This window comes from Amaranthus tricolor, chromosome 7 (assembly GCF_026212465.1).
Source record: "Amaranthus tricolor cultivar Red isolate AtriRed21 chromosome 7, ASM2621246v1, whole genome shotgun sequence".
Taxonomy (NCBI): domain Eukaryota; kingdom Viridiplantae; phylum Streptophyta; class Magnoliopsida; order Caryophyllales; family Amaranthaceae; genus Amaranthus; species Amaranthus tricolor.
In genome coordinates, this window is record NC_080053.1 from 6,600,328 (window position 1) to 6,617,153 (window position 16,826).

Genomic DNA, 16,826 nt, shown 5'->3' on the forward strand with positions numbered 1-16,826 from the left:
TTGAATGATGTCAAAAGGGGGAATAATTGCACAAACTTAAGAGGTATGCTTGGTGTATGACATACTTCCTAAGGAAAGTAGTGTATGCTCTGATTGATTTGGTTTGGAATGCTTTGATTTAGGCTTAGTTTCATAGTTATCAGTTACTATTTTGTTTGCTCTACTCTTATTTGGTATCACTAAGTATCTTGGTAACTTATGTTGATTTTATTTTTAGGATTATTTAAAAATATTATGCTTTTATTAGAGTAATCTGTTTTATCATATGTACTTGGTAAATTCTACTGTAATGATCTAATTTGCTAAGTTATGTAGAGAAGCTTTAATCTCTAGCGTGCTCTATGACATTAGTTTTACTCTAAGTTTGTTTATAAGTTTGTCATCATCAAAAAGGGGGAACTTGTTGACCCTTCTAGGTTTTGATGATGACTACACTTACTATAAACAAATGTATTTTAGAGATTGTGTCTAGGTCGATATCCGGTCTTGATAAAGATCGTTGATAGTGCCTAAGACTTGGTCCATGAAATGTGTATAAGTCAAATATATCCAAGGAAGTTAGATAAGGAAGATCGCTTAGGATGTCAATTGTAGATAGGAGGTCTACTATTCCCAAGTTTGATGATCTAACGATACTTATTGATGGAGACAATGTTCTGTTCCCAAGACTGAAGTCTAGAAGAATTAACGTCAGCTGAAAATTCTGTAGAATGTATTTTTTTGATTTGTAGTTGATGTATTGGTTAAAATTAATTTGTTGCATCATTAATTTAATAAGTTAGTAGGAAAAATATTTTTATAACTATCTTAAAAATAACCGTATATTTTCTAAAAGTGGAGAAAACTTCTCCTTATTTTTCTCCACATAAATAGGCGTGCAATATGGGTTAATTAAGAAAAAACTACCTTGCCTAATTTTAGAAAAGTAATCGTGGCTATTTTACTTGTTATTGAAGTTCCACTTACTTCTCTTTAATCTTAGGAATAAGGATGTAGTGGATAATTATTTCTTTTACTAGCTACGTGAGATCCTATATAAAAGGAGTCATTTTTCTTTAACCGATTTTTTTAAAGATGTGTGTCCATACGTGAGATCAAAAAATGAACAAGAAATATTTTTGCTCTAAAAATTGCCAATTAACTTAAAATATTTTCTTGTGCAACTCATTAATTTTATCATTAGGAATTTGGCCTTTGTAAAGTTTTTTTAGAGAATTATTTTAACTAGACTTGGGGAGGTTTAGGAGAGAAGAGAGAAGCTTCGTGTGAAGCAAGAGAATGAGAAAGAGAAAGAGAAGGAGAAAGAGAAAGAGAAATTAATTTTAGTTTTGTTTATTTGTTTTATGTAATTGTACTAATTACCTGAAACATAATAGAGAATTTTGAAATTCCGAGGGGTCGTGGTTTTTCCTTCTATTTAGGTCTAGAAGATTTCCACGTAAAATTGTGTTGTGTCTTTCTTGTTTTTCGCATCAAATTAAAGTTTTAATTCCACAATCTTGCTTTGAAAGGGATATGGGACCCAGTCAACTAAGTATCCAATAAGTCTTACTTCAAAGGGACAAGATCTAAATGGTATGTCGTCTAGTGGGTCTTGATCCTTTGGGATAGAACTTAGATAATGAAGTACCTAGACAATGGAGCACCTAGATTATAATGTACTCAGACAGTTGAATCTTAGGATCGACATGGTCGCGATAAAATGCAGACCCACGAATAGGGATGTCAATGGGTACTGGACGCGACCCGGATCCGTGGATCCGTATCCGTTTTCACGGATCTGGGTCCTAAAAATATAGACCCATCGGATCCGGGTCGGATCCGGGTCCTTTTAAATTTCACGGGTCCGGATCCGGATCTGAGAAAAATACCCGGACCCGGACCCGCGGATCTGAAGGACCCGTTTTTTTTTTTTAAATTTTTTTTTTATATTTGCCTAACTGTAACCTAGCTATTAGCTGCCCTCTCGACCTCTCCCATTCCCATTTCCCAGTTGCCATCCATCAACGCTGAAAAGTGAAAACCCAATTCCCAAACTCCCATCTCCCGACTCCCGAGTTGCTCGCAGTCTCCCAACGGCCGATTCCCTCGCTCCCAGTCCCCTTCTGGCCTTCTCCCTCCGACCCTCCCTCGCTCCCAGTCCCCTTCTCCCTCCGACCCTCCCTCGCTCCCAGTCTTCTTCTCCCTCCGACCCTCCCTCGCTCCCAGACTCCCTCCCTCTGCCTCAAGACCTCGACAGTCGACAGTCGACAGTCGACAGTCGACTTCTCCCAGTAACCAGTAGCGCCATTCATCACCTTCAACAGTCGACTCGTCCACTAGAGGTAATGAACCCTAATTTTTTTTATTTTTTTTTCTACAATACTTTTGATTTGTGTTGAATTGTTGAGTAGTTTTTAATATTAGTCTATAATTATTCGCTTTATTGCAATCTAAACACATTTTTTAAAAAAAAAATAAAATAAAACTGGACCCGTTTTGGACCCGAATCCGGTACTGAATCCGCAGTACCCACGGATCCGGATCTGGGTCTTGTAAAATTGGACCCGCGGATCCGGGTCCGGATCTGGATCCTGCTCTTGAAAACGGATCCGGATCCGGGTCCACCTGGACCCGGTCCGGATCCGACCCGTTGCCATCCCTACCCACGAACGTTGTTCAATGATTCAAAGATCTGGGGGGCAATTTATATGTGTCTGGATTAGGGTTCTAGGACCTAGATTTTGGTTCTTCACGATCAGCTAAGAGATCTTCCTAAAATCTATTGGACAAAACATTAAGTGAAGAGCTGTAGAAGAATAGTGCCACTACATTACTTTGTCTACCCTAGAGATAATATTGATAAGTACTTTAGTTGACGGACATAAAGTTTTCGCTAAAATAGGTAAAAGTCATTCTTTGTATTTAATGTTCATTTGTATAGCCAATGAGAACCTGCCGCGCACAAAGATGTAGCTGTCTTTATACGAAATGTCAAGGAAAACCACATAGAAAACATTAATAGTAGCATTCTAAGGTCAAAAAGGGACATTTCATATCACCATGAGGGTTTCTGAGCTCAAAGTAAGTGTTGAGGTATAAATACTCTCTATTCATCCCCTACAAAAGAGTTTGTGTTTGCTATTAACTGTCAAATTTTGCAAAAGTTAGAAGCTTAGAAGAGAATTATAATTGACAGTAGAAGCATCACTGAAATTATGTTATTCATTAAATTTACTTACGATATTACATCAGATCATTTGGAAGAATGAATTAAAGAATAAAGAATTTGATTCAATCTAAATTTAATACAGTAATACTATCTGATAGCAAAATTGTTGTGCTTTAAGAAGTGGGTGCGCATTCTGTAGGAAGACCTTGAGGGAACCTCTGAATATCTGCACAATAATTATAAATCATGTAATTCTTTTGCACCCATTTCATCCTTTCCATACTTGTTGTATCCAAATCTTGGTTTAACCAACTCGAACTCGTCGAAGGAGTGGAAACCGACCCACATGAAGATGACCCAGCAGCCCAAATACAAGCATCTGCATTGAACTTTCTATAAGAAGCAGTGAATGGGGCTTGTGTCCAATCAGTCTTAACCCGCCCACCTTGAGTAGCCCAATCGTCAGCATTCCATAGACTAGAGTAAATCCTCATGGGTTGGCTCTTAGGAAATGAGACTCCCTGTGATTCCATGTTCTTGAATTCTCTAATTGGAATTCCATCCACAGAGAAAACAATCCTTTGAGGATTCCAAAGAATGGAGTAAGTATGGAAATCCTTTGTTGGGTCGAACCATAAGTGAAATTGTTGCTCGCGGTTGCCTTTCCCTTGGGCAAACACATTGGTGTGAAGAGTGTAAGGTTGGCTACTAACATTCCCGAGGAACTCGAAATCAATCTCGTCGTGGGTGGGACCTTGGGATGAAAGATAATAAGCGGTGACAGTACCAGCAGAGTTGCCAGGGACGAGTTTAAGCTGCATATCGATTTTACCAAAGAGATACTCGTTCTTGGACTGGAAGCCAGAGCCAGAAGCTTTGTCGAGGGAGAGGGTGAGATCATCCCCATTGTTGAGGATGTTGGCACGACCATCTCCCCAAGTAATGGCAAAGTCATTGTAGAAATTGGCTGAACAAGTAGTGGCTATGAATAAAAGAGATGCTAACAAAATAGAGTAGTAATAGGAAGCAGCCATACTTAGCTTGTGATGTGCTTTGGATTATGTTTATTTTTTTTTTACTTCTTGGTATTGGTTTGATGAATTGACGATTGACGAGGGAAGGGATTTATATAAGGAGTTTAAGTAAGCTAGGAAGGTTCATGGTTCTTCAGCAGCATAATGAATAATCTAGAAAGATAGTTGTAGAAAGTGAGTGGGGAGTGAGCTGTGGTATGTGGATTAAGTAAAGGTAGCTGAACAGAAGGGTAAAGAAGAGCTGTTGAATAGCTGGAGTGTGTAAGTTTATGAAAAAGTGAGTGAGAGTCAAAAAAAGATGAATCTAAAAATGTATTTAAAATTGGTGTAATTAATTAATAACGCGGATTTAGGAAGCACCCATCCATTCTCATATGGTGTGCGTGTGCCGTAGCCCGTATGTCTGTTTGATTGGTTCAATACTTCAATGCTTGTCCTCTGTCGGTTCCTTACAAATTGAAACAATGGAATTTGGTATGATCATTTTAAAATATTCATTTTGGACCAATTCTTCTAATACCAATTGATTTTAGGATGGATTGGAATCTCATCGGTTTGTATGCCGTCAAACTCTCCTCTTGTATGAATCTTTGTTGTGTACAACTCCAATAATAAATTGGAAAATTCCGTAAAATAATACAATCTTTCACAAATTTGCTAACAATAATATTAATTTTTGATTAATTATGAATAATATCAACTTAGGGGTTTTTTTTAGAATGATACCAATTTTATTTTATTAACTAATTTACCAAATATTTTTGTCGTATAATCTTCAATAGTTTGATTTTTAACATGTTAGGTATATTTTTAACTTGTATAGTTACGTCTCTTTATCTTTCTCGAGCCGGAGGACTCCTTTGGCCGCACTCTTCTTTATGGGTATGAGTTGCCGTCATCCTTCCCTCCCTAGACCCTGTCCATAATTTTTCAATGAGCAGGATACACTGAATAAGATGATGATGATACTTCGTCATAATAAATTTTAAGTTTTGCTGGTAATACTATTTTAGTACTTTTATTTTTTATATTTTTTGTTTTATTTATATATTGCCAACTATTTTTAGTTTGCCATAATAAATTTATCTTAGTATTTACCCCCTTCAATTTAACTTATTAATTCCATTTATTTTTTAGGAAAATTGGCTGAAATTAATCCCAACTATCACCCGTTGACCAAAATTAATCCCCACTATCGATTATTTTTTAATAATCCCAACTATTATCTTAATTTGTTCAAAACATCCTCCCTCCCTGCAAACCGGCAACAGCAGGTAAAATAGGTGGGATTTTTTTCCTTTTTTTTTACTTTAAAATAACCCATCTCCTTCATCTATTAATCCCCAACTTCTTCTTCCTCAGTAATCCCCATTAATCTAGCAATTCCAATGATGAATAACTCGAATACAAAATTCACGAGAGGATGTAGATAAGCTGCAAAAACCCGACTCTAGAAGGACTGATCTCATCTGAAGCACTGAAACTCGAAATGTTCCGGAACACACTTATGCGATCAACGAAAAATGACTATGGAGCAGCGAACAACTGACGAAACCCATATCGCCAAATCCTGAGAGGGGGGAATATTTTGAACAAATTAAGATAATAGTTGGGATTATTAAAATATAATCAATAGTGGGGATTAATTTGACGGGTGATAGTTGAGATTAGTTTCAGCCAATTTTTCTATTTTTTATCGCTAAGAATAGAGATATTAAGAGTTAAAATACTAGCTTTGGCAAGTGTGTGAAAAACTAAACGGAACTAACGGATTGAATAGGATATGGAGTAGTATTTTAGTTTGTCAATAACAAATTGGTTCATATTTCATTTGTTAATTATAAAAACCAACAAACGGAAGAATAACATAACTGGATCTAGTTAGATTAAGTTCTTCAAAGTTAAAGAAACTCAATAAATCAACAAGATAATAAACAATTAACAATCAGCAACATTATTCTTAACAAGAAAAAACTTAATCATAATCACAATGGAACAGATCAGAAGCATGAGGTAAATAAAATGTGTTCTTCAAATCCAAACTACAAGCTACAAAACTTTTAATTAACTTACAGCAAGATGAAATACTAAACTAGTTCATATGATGTAAATCAACCAACAAAACAAAAGTAAAAAACCGAAAAAAAACAAGGTAAACTCACTGCCGCATATGGTACAGTTTGACTATCACCTCAATTTTTTGTTTGATATCAATGGACTAACTAACTAATGATGCTACTTTTAATAAAACAAAAGGAACTAACAATTTTATCATCACCGTCTTAGCTGATTTCCAAGCCATCCAAAAAGCTTTGCAACTCCCTCAGCCCTTCGGCTGAAATGCTCCGATGAACCCTAGGCCTTGGAGTAATCAAATTAGGTGGCGGCTCAGATTGAAAGCAAACTACAACAGCAGAAAGATTATCACCACTCTTTCTTTTCAAAGCCTCATTAACAAGGTCCTTGCTGCACATCACAGGGTCATTGTGCTCTTGCAGCTTTCGCCGGGCAAAATCTACAGCATTTTGGCTCCTAAAAACATCCCATATTCCATCACAACCTATGATAAGGAACTCGTCCTCATGAGTCAATTCAGTTGTCATAAGCTCTGGCTCAGCAGTTAAGGGCCCACCATCAGCCCCCTTCATTCCTTCCATGTGCCAATCTCCAAGAGCTCGGGCAACATTGAGTTGGCCATTGAGGTACCCATCGTCAACATAGCCACCAGATGCTTCAATTCGTTTCATCTCCAAGGAGCATTGTGGTTTGTGGTCCCTTGACATCTCAATTGCCTTGCCTCTCCGACACAACACAGCTCGACAGTCACCAGCATTAGCCACAACCAAAGATCTGTTATGGAACAAAAAGAGTTCTTAGTTTAGCCATTTCAACGACATCGAGTACTTCAATTCTTGTAAAATAACTTTCTGATCAGAGCTTAAAACAACTTCGGTTGACATTTGTGTGGATCTAGTACTTTAATTCTTGTTAACAAACGTTCTAATCGCAAATATAAACTTTGGTTGAGATTTTTATGTAGTTTCCAACTAAACATGCAAATAGAACTTTCAAATCTAAACAACAGAATCACAAATTCAACTTTAGAAGACCAAGCATTTCCAAATCTCCAACCTGATTTAGCAAGGTATACAAAATCACTACCCCTAACAAGTAAAGGAGAGTACACTCTCCACTAGAAACACATGTCAACCTACACATTTTCCTATTTGGTATAAACAAAACATTGAAAGAAAATTTTAGATTTTTGAATTTTGTAAAAAACTAATTTTCCCATCACACAAAATCAAACCCTTCTCTCCTTCCCAACATTATCTCAAGTTATTCTCTCTAAAAACTTCTAATCTATGTATTTGACATCAATTACATTCAATCTTTGAACCAAAGTAACTTATGAAGATTATTAAAGGAGGAAAGGCATGAAAGAGGCTAATTCTCAACAAGATTCTTCTTGTTGTACTTGGGTGCCACTTCTCAAACATCACGGTGTCAGCACTGCCATTTAACCAGCTGGTTATTCAGATTAATACATTTGAAAATAGCAGATGTACACAATTGAGGTAGCCTAGCATAAACAAAAGCCGTCCCTTTTTCCTTTAGGATTTGAGCTTTACCGTTGGAAAGGCGGCAGCCGAACATATTACCTTCCACCCTTTCAACACCATCCCCACTTAAATAATCCCTTCCCTCCAATAAGATACCTCTTCAAACATCAATTATTTTTTTCAAAGAAATGTCTATCAATGAAGATTAGATAGTTACTGCGTCAAATAAAACTGTATCTTTATTAGTCACTAACTCTATTAATAATCTTAAAAACAAAAACTGAAGTGCTATTTGAGACAACTTCAGGTCTCATCACACTCCTTTTAATGCCCAAGTGATGAATATCCTCAAGCATGCTCAATCTATCACCTCAGGCTTGTTATCAATCGGTAACCAAAAAGGCACAGATTAGAAATGCACAAGAACATCACACCTTCAACACTTAACTGAGAGGCAAATATATTTATTTTCCTATGGGTATTGGTACGGATTTTAAAGTATCAAAAGCCACATATTAGCCTCAAATAATAGAAAATGAATACACAACCCAACCTGCCAAAAACAATAGCTGCTAATGCAGTTGTACCCGAGGCAAGTCCTGAATCCAATGTGCATGCTTCAGCAAAGGCATTGTCTGTTTGCAAAAATGCCGAGCTAATGACCCTTTCCATATCACTAGGAAATTTTGCATTCTCAAAAATGAAACGTGGAAGATGACAGCAGGCAAAATCCGCAGCATGCTTGCCCCCATGACCATCAAAAACCTAAATGTCAAAGAAGAATGCATAAGAAAACATAATTGAAAAGTTATAATATTATCACTCTAAAACATGGTATTGGATCTCCAACACGGAGACAGTTGCAACAAGAGAAAAAAAAACATCCACATGGAATAGGGACCATGGTGCAAAACTACGGTAACTGTCACAATTGTGGTAATGGATACAGTGATGCGGTAACAGGGAAGATGTGCTTGCCGTAGCACCAAATAACAGCCTGAACCATGAAATATCGTTTGGAATGGCCTCAACGCGATTTTTTACTCCTTTACGATGCAGGTAATACAAGTTCGATAAATTTGAAAACCTTTACGATATGGTCAACACAATATATGATGGGGACGGTAACTTTGAAATCCTAACATGGCAATTATGGTTAGGTTAAAAACTTATACAATGTAGGAATACATTCGAGATTCATTGTCGGGACCCTATCTTCAAAATCCCAACAGCATAAAATTGTCAGAGTACACGTACTATTGACTTTCGTAAACTGGCATGCTCAAATGTTGAATTATATTTCAATCAAAACACTGTAAGAATATTCCAACGTATCATGTTTTACATGATGATCTTAGTTTTAAAAAGCACGAGGCGCACCGAGGCGCTAAAGGCCCTTAGAGCCTAGGCTCAAGGCGAAGGCACGAGCTTTTTGTATGTGATTCGCTAAAGCTTAAAATTAAATTTTATTACATATATAATACTTCAAACAACATGATATTCATATTTCAGTATCAACAAACTTGAATACATTTATTATTCTTGCGTCACCACTTTAGCACAAAACTATTATAATGTGAATACGAAGAATTCTCTAAGTTATTTTAATCTTCGCGTGCTTTTTATTTTTCTTAAAGAACAGTTCTTCAAACTTCATATTCAAGTAAATTTGAGTTTTGAGTTTTACTTCTTTTTCGAACAAACAAGGATAAATTAATAACCCAACCAACAAGGAGGCGCACCGAGCGCACGCCACTCGTAGTGGTCTTTGCATTACCCAATTGAGGTGTTTCCAACCGAGCCTGAGCTCGTGTTAAAACTAAGATGCTGATAGTTAAAAGAATATAAATTAGACAGAATAAGTACCCCATAAAAGGCATTTGGCCCGTCACTAGTGTGCTGAAGCCCATAATGGTGCATAAAATCATCAACGCATACGTACACATCTTCCATTCTTGAACGAAAACCAATATCTGTCCATGCTCCAGAACGAACAATAGGAATGAATTCTGAATCACATCGCAATAAACTTATGGGCTCAACCGGGATATCTGGTGTCTTCACCTGATTAACATCTAATCAGAATCTGCCACCAGAAAATTCAATAGAAAGGAGGGAGCAAAATACAAAAGGCAACATATCCGAAATTAAGTTAACGACAAAGATGTGCATGGTCTAGTAACCTCTTTTTCTCATCATAACGGCAGAAAATAAAAGGAACTAGATTCTTACACCTAAACCATATATCAAAACATGCCACTTACAAATTACAATAGATTAATAGGGCATAAGGCCATAACACTGGAAGGGAAGCACGTAAGAACCCCAACCTCAAGCTGATAAGCAAAACATTATATGGCAACAAGGCATTTAATCAAACAAAAACAAACTTTTCAAATCACACATTTAGTAGCCAATACCACCTAACAGTTCTTACTAGTCAAATAAATTTATTTTTTTTAAATTATATATATATATATATATATATATATATATATATATATATATATATATATATATATATATTTCTCTAGTATTTAATACTAGCAAGTTGCAACTTTCACCAACCTATATCAGAACTTTATTCACCAAATGTGGCAATTATTAAAAACAAGAGGATTTATATAGAAAAAAAAGGAAATTTTATGATTCGGCAAATTTCTCCTTTTGAAGTTGCTAACTGAACCAACTCGCTAAATACGCTTTGAATGTCCTAGTTCATTTTTTGGGACTAAACGAAGGAAAATCTAGTGTATAGTATAAAAAATAGGTTTCCCTATTTTGCTAGGTAGAAAAGTAGGCTCATCTTATGCTCATCCGAACTGAAAGTTGGAAAATCAAGTCTCTTACTAAAGATAAGTCAATACTTTAACTTTCCCAAAGGAACTCACAGGAATTCCATTATCATGGAGCATTTTTCTCTTCTGAATTACTCAATTTAATGTTCAATATGTTACATGGCAAGATTTGCAATCATAGTGCACAACACCACCTTCATTACCATATTATGATCAGTTTGTAATAGATTATAAACTTACTGGGACCACACAACCATACGCATCGATCGCATAAGTCGTTTCACGATCGTTATATAGAATCCAAAATCTCTCTTCAGAATATACAACCCATCTTTATCTGATTACCTTTAAATCTCCATTAATATAAAATGGCAGCAAGTAAAAAAACTTCACTTTCAAAGCTCCAAGGATATCCATTCTCAAGGAGCCAAAATAGTTCTTTAAAGTCATATTATTGTAATGGAATTATAATACAAAAACAAATTAAATCATTTGTGCTTCTTATTTGCAGTCAAAGTCAACAAGATATACCCCATTTGTTATTACAACGCTACGTTTAAATATATCCGACCATGGTGTAAAAACGCGGTCACAGTCACGATCGCGGGTCGTGAGAACGAAAAAAATGTGGTTATCAGAGAAAGGAAAATGATATTATTATATTAATGAAATATATATTTTATATATAAATTGAAATAATTTAGAATTGAAATTATCTATTTACACAAACACCTAAATATCATCCTAAATTGTAGTGTAAAATTTCAGGGTCCAAGTTTAATGCTCCCTCTTATACTATTTACCCTTATATACTTTTTTAATTGAATAAAACCCCAATATATCTTCATAAGTACATCACAGCAGCACCCCACTCATATTCTACATGGTAGACACGAGCTTTAGGACAGTGGTAGCAAATTTTAAAAAAGTTCTACAAAATAGCAGTGTACTTATGGAATTTCATAACTTAACGTATAAACTAACGATTATTGGGCATTAATGTTACGGCAGATTAAGTTCCAAAAGTACCATGCTACCACTGCCACTTGCCTTTTTGCAAAAGTTTGTGCCTTCCAGGTAGAATATCCCAAGTTTTACCTAATATCTTATTATTAGCAAAAAAATAAATGTTCCCCCGCTTCCACAACAGAATTCCCCTTCGTCCTTTTCTCCTTCATCGTTCCACCTTCATTTCAAGGTTGGAGCTTTAATGGCAGCAAAGGTGCAACTTTGTTGTCTCTAAGTTTCGTATCCACATTTATAAGTGTTTTGTTTGGCTTTTTTACTTTTTCTTTACATTTTTACCTTAATAATGATGGTATTTTGAAAACCTGCCTGAAATCTCGGTGTTTCGGTGCCAGATAACAGTTGAAGCGGCTGATTTCCGAGTTAAATTTGAAACCCGTTTCCAAAACGCGAGAAATCGGAATGGTGAACAAAAATATCATTAAGGAAAGGTCGTTCCGAGATAACTCGGCCGCAATTTTATTCCTTGCGATCCGACCCCCAAAATCTGGCTAGGTGGTATCCCTTTGCAATGCGAATAAAGGCTATGAAATCATAGATTTCCACTCAAATAAACCACAGCTAAAATCCTCTAATTTTCACTATATCAACGATTAACAGCAAATTTGTAGATAAGTCTACAAGACCACAATAGTTCTCCTTCCAAAATTAAGCCCCTACAAAACCACTTGTTTAACATTAAGCTTTAGAAACCTAATTAAAATCTCAAACAAAGAGGTTCAAACCTTAATTCAGAAAAACAGTAAAATACAACAAATAATTAGACTATATAAAACTAAAATAATTAAATCCCCTAAATTAAAAACTTACAAGAGAAGGATGTCGCACAAGCGTCTTCCTTCGCAAAGGCGAAACTCGAGCAGCACTTAAGCATTGCCGATAAACACGGGGGTGCGGAGGTAATCCCTCGCTTGAACCCCCATTTTCTCCACAGCCATTGACCTTATTGATGTCTTCCATTTGACATAATATCACACATGTTCCAATTTCTTAAGAAAAAAAAAACCCCTAAATCTAACCCTAATTAACACCTTCAGAAACCTAACAAAACCCGAATTATTAACAACTTTTACCTAAATAAATTCCAACTCACAAAATGTAACCCTTTAAGCTCACAGTGTTTTCAATTTCTTGAACCAATTCTGGTAGATCTAAACCCTAGACAAGCATTTAAATTTGGAACCCTAAATGAGCTACACAGAGAAAGAAATATATGAACCGTGTCGGTATAAATTAAAGATAGAATTCATCGAAGGAGGAGATTGAAATGTGAATTGAAATTTTGGATTAGATTAATGATTTGATCCTGTGATCGAAATCAAAGATTTGAATTTTTTGGATGATTTGGGATATACGTGTCTTTTAAAGGAATGGTTTTGAATTGGTGTCTCCATCTTAATAAGGGTTTTAACTTAAAAGGTTGGACTTTGGAGGTAGGTGCTGCAAGTAGGGATGAGTATTAGTCCTGAATTCTAATAATTTAAAACCAAAGTTATATTAATTTAAGGATTTGAATTTATTTTTTTAAATTTTTTTGTGGGTTCGGGTTGAATTTAGGCCCATGATCGTAGGGTTTGGGTTTGGTCCATATGTTTGAGACACAGATTTGACCCATGGACTTATTTATATCTCTTTTTAAAATTATATGTAGTATATTAGCTATTTTGTGTTCTTAATTTTTTGATTTTGAACTTTGTTATAGTTGGAACATTACGTGATTTAGAACTATGTCGGTTCATTTAATTTGAAATGCAGTCGTTGTATCAATCAATACTTCAAAAATCAAAAGACTTGATAAATATTTCGTTTTAAGAACTTGAACATAGGAAAACTTCATATATTTGGTCGTTTAATTACTATAAAGTATTAGAAGATTCTTGTTATTTGAAAATGTTTTAATAATTTTGCACAAATGAACAAAATTGTATAATATATTTTTAAAAAATTTCAGAAAAATATATAATAAAATATTATTTTGGACCCAAACCTAGACTTTAGACTCGCCTGACCCAAATCCGACACATGTTCATCCATAACTACTAGTATATATCAAAATTTAAAATTTTATTTTACTTTTGGGATAATAAAAAATTCATATTTTGATTAAAGAATACTCCATTTGTCCCTTAAGATTATTTGAATGTTCATAAAAATTAAGAAAAATATAATTTTTTAAATGGTAAATATATTATTTTATTAAATATTAAATTAGATAGAGAAAAATTTTGGACTATAACATCAAAAAAATAGTAAAATAAGTTAGTGAAAAAAAATATAAGGACCATAACTATTAAAAAAATATTTTAATAAAGTTAGTAAAACCATGTGGGGGTTATAAAACAATAGAGTAATTTGCGAATAATAGCCTTTAAGTTTAGGGTTTTTGTGAATTACAGCTTCAAAGTTTTTTTTTGATAATAACTGCCACCAAAATATCAAAGTCTACGCCATTCAAGCCAAGTGGCCGTTGACCAACTAAAATGACCTTTGACAAGCTTAAATGACTGTTGACCATGACTAATCACCTTTGACTTTTGTTGACCATTCCCCATCACCTTTGACTTTTTTGATTACCAATGGTACTCTTGTATATTAGCACTTTAACGCCGTTTTTATCCATCATAATGATATTTTTTCAAGTACTTATTCGCCTATTTTCTAGCATGTAGAACGAAAAAGATATTTAACGTCGTTTTTACCCATCATAAATTCATAACGATATTTTTTCAAAAAACGGACGTCAAAATTATCCTTATAGAAAAACTCTTTTGAAAATCTGGTCAAAATAAATATTTATTCGCCTATTTTCTAGCACGTAGACAGAAAAAGATATTTAACGTCGTTTTTACCCATCATAATGATATTTTTTCATAAAATAGACGTCGCGATTATCCTTATGGGATAACGTTTTTGAAAATCCGACCGAAACAAGTTGTTATTCGCCTATTTTCTCGAAAAAGATATTTAAAGTTGTTTTTATCCATTATAACAATATTTTTTCATAAAAACGGACGTCGTGATTTTTCTTATAGGGTAACTCTTTTGAAAATTCAATCGAAATAAATACTAATTTGCCTACATAGATTGAAAAAGATGTTTAACATTGCTTCAAACAAATATCGTTATGATGGGTAAAAAAGACGTTAAATATCTTTTTCGATCTACGTGTCTGGAAATACGCGAATAAATACTTCTTTTTGAAAAAATATCGTTATGATGGGTAAAAACGACGTTAAAGGCGTAAGTAACTGAAACGACTACTCTTTTGCAATAATAAGTCATTGTGAAAACCATCAGACTTTCACAACTACGAAAGTCGTTACCAAAACCTTTAGCTATGGTCGTACCTGCAACAACTAAAATCGTTGAAAAAACCACATTTAGCAACGAAAAGCTATTTTTTACAACGACTTTTGTTTATTTTTACTTATGTTTGGAAAAAATGGTTATGCGTAGTAATTTTATTTTTCTTATTTCATTGTAGGTGACATTGTGATTGTTCTTCATCTACATATACAAGGTAATTTCTAGTGATGCCAATTTTTATTGTTTTTCATATTTTTAGGGTTTTAGGAGTTTGACATTATTATTTATATTTTGTATAATGAGTTTGATGTTTTTCAAAGTTATGTTATTAATTTGTTAATTATTTTGATTTTATGTGTATTTTGTTAAAAATATGGTTTGTTGTTGTACATATGTTTTTAATTTTAGAATTAGAATATACATATTTTTAGGGTTAAATGATTTTATTTTATATTTTGAATATGATTTTATTTATAATGTAGTGATTATATTGAAGTATGAAGTATAGAATATATATTTGGTTATATAGAATTAGAATATGAAGTATGAAAGATGAAGTATACAATGTTAATTATTCTAAGTGATTTTATTTTAGAACACAATGTAGTGCTTATATTTTTAGTGTTAAATTTGTTTGGTATAAATAAGTATATATGTGTATTAATTTTATTTTGAATTAATTAATCACATTAATTAGGATGACAAAAGATCGTTCTTGGATGTATGGAAGCATTGAATCGTTAGAATTTATTGATGGCGTATTAGAATTTTGTAGTATTACGGTTGAACATTAAGTTAGGATGGGGGGAGTTGGTTTTTATTGCCCATGTGTCTCTTGTGGCAATGTGTCAAAGGTAGATAGTGTTCATATCCTTAGGGAGCACATACTTCGACGTGGGTTTAGGCCTCAATATCATGTTTGGGTTTGGCATGCTAAGGAGGGAGTTTACAAAGAGAAAAGTGTTGTTGAGGACGTCAATAATGTGGCTGATGTCAATGCGGATGTAGTAGATCATGTTGATGGGTATGACACAGATGAAGAGAATGTCGATGAGGATGTGGATCGTGTTAATGAGATGATGGAGGGAGTCGAGGATGAGTTAGGAAAACGTCCTTGTGTTTTTGACTTGTTGAAAGAATAGTGGGGTTTCTATTTTGGGGTCATCTACATTTTACGCTAGTGCCAAGGATGAAGCATCGGTTGATGCTAAATTGGTATACTACAGGCGGGTACATGAAATATGGGAGCTTGACTACTCTACTTTCACTATTGGTCTTTTCAAATGTAAGTGGGTAGATAATAATCGACGATGCATAAAAAATGACGACCCTTGTGGATTCACTCTTGTAACTTAGCTCGTTTGCGTGATAGTGAGGAGCCATTCATACTAGCCACACAAGCCAAGTAAGTATTCTACATTGTAGTCTCGTCTGATAAAAAATGGTCTATTGTTGTACCGGGAAAAAGAAGTATCCTTGGTATAGGTGATGTTCAGGATGAGGAAGAATATGAAACTTTTGAAGACTCCCCGCCCTTTATCAATCCAAAAAAATCAGTGGATCAAGATGATGTAGATGTTGGTTATATGCGTGTAGATCACATGGTAGGAATACATTTGAATTAAGTGATTCACAAGGTATGAATTTTAAGGTTTTTTAAGCTTTTTTGGCACTTTCACGCATAAAGTAACTCAAACTTGGTTTTTTTTCACGAAACTTGGCACACAACACTATTTGGTATATATATTATTTGTTGAAGTGGTTAAAATTGAAAATCATAGTCATATGCTAGAATTACGTGTTAAGTTGCGATTTTATGGGTTTTTAAGCTTTTTTGGCACTTTCGCGCATAAAGTAGCTCAAACTTGGTTTGTTTTGCACGAAACTTGGCGCACAACACTATTTGGTATATTATTATGTTGAAGTGGTTAGAATTGAATCATAGTCA

General features: G+C 34.5%; 2 protein-coding genes across 2 annotated transcripts; both read right to left on the reverse strand.

Annotated features, from left to right (window-relative positions):
• Window positions 1-3,186: 3,186 nt before the first annotated feature.
• LOC130817535 (probable xyloglucan endotransglucosylase/hydrolase protein 23) lies at window positions 3,187-4,539 on the reverse strand. The gene has a single exon (XM_057683293.1). The coding sequence runs from the start codon at window positions 4,183-4,185 to the stop codon at window positions 3,325-3,327; it is 861 nt and encodes a 286-aa protein (XP_057539276.1). The 5' UTR covers window positions 4,186-4,539; the 3' UTR covers window positions 3,187-3,324.
• Window positions 4,540-6,194: 1,655 nt separating this feature from the next.
• Window positions 6,195-13,024, reverse strand: LOC130817534 (probable protein phosphatase 2C 22). Its single transcript, XM_057683292.1, has 4 exons — window positions 12,383-13,024; window positions 9,615-9,812; window positions 8,302-8,513; window positions 6,195-7,035 (listed from the first exon to the last, which is right to left on the reverse strand). The coding sequence occupies exons 1-4, from the start codon at window positions 12,530-12,532 to the stop codon at window positions 6,468-6,470; spliced, it is 1,128 nt and encodes a 375-aa protein (XP_057539275.1). The 5' UTR covers window positions 12,533-13,024; the 3' UTR covers window positions 6,195-6,467.
• Window positions 13,025-16,826: the final 3,802 nt, after the last annotated feature.

What these genes read in the sequence shown, in the direction of transcription:
- LOC130817535 (XM_057683293.1), bottom strand. Translation starts at nt 4,185, where the DNA reads ATGGCTGCTTCCTATTACTACTCTATTTTGTTAGCATCTCTTTTATTC.
- LOC130817534 (XM_057683292.1), bottom strand. Translation starts at nt 12,532, where the DNA reads ATGGAAGACATCAATAAGGTCAATGGCTGTGGAGAAAATGGGGGTTCA. An exon ending in TTGTGCGACATCCTTCTCTT is followed by an intron (nt 9,813 to 12,382) that starts GTAAGTTTTTAA and finishes GATGTTAATCAG; the next exon opens with GTGAAGACACCAGATATCCC. An exon ending in GCAGCTATTGTTTTTGGCAG is followed by an intron (nt 7,036 to 8,301) that starts GTTGGGTTGTGT and finishes GTTCCATAACAG; the next exon opens with ATCTTTGGTTGTGGCTAATG.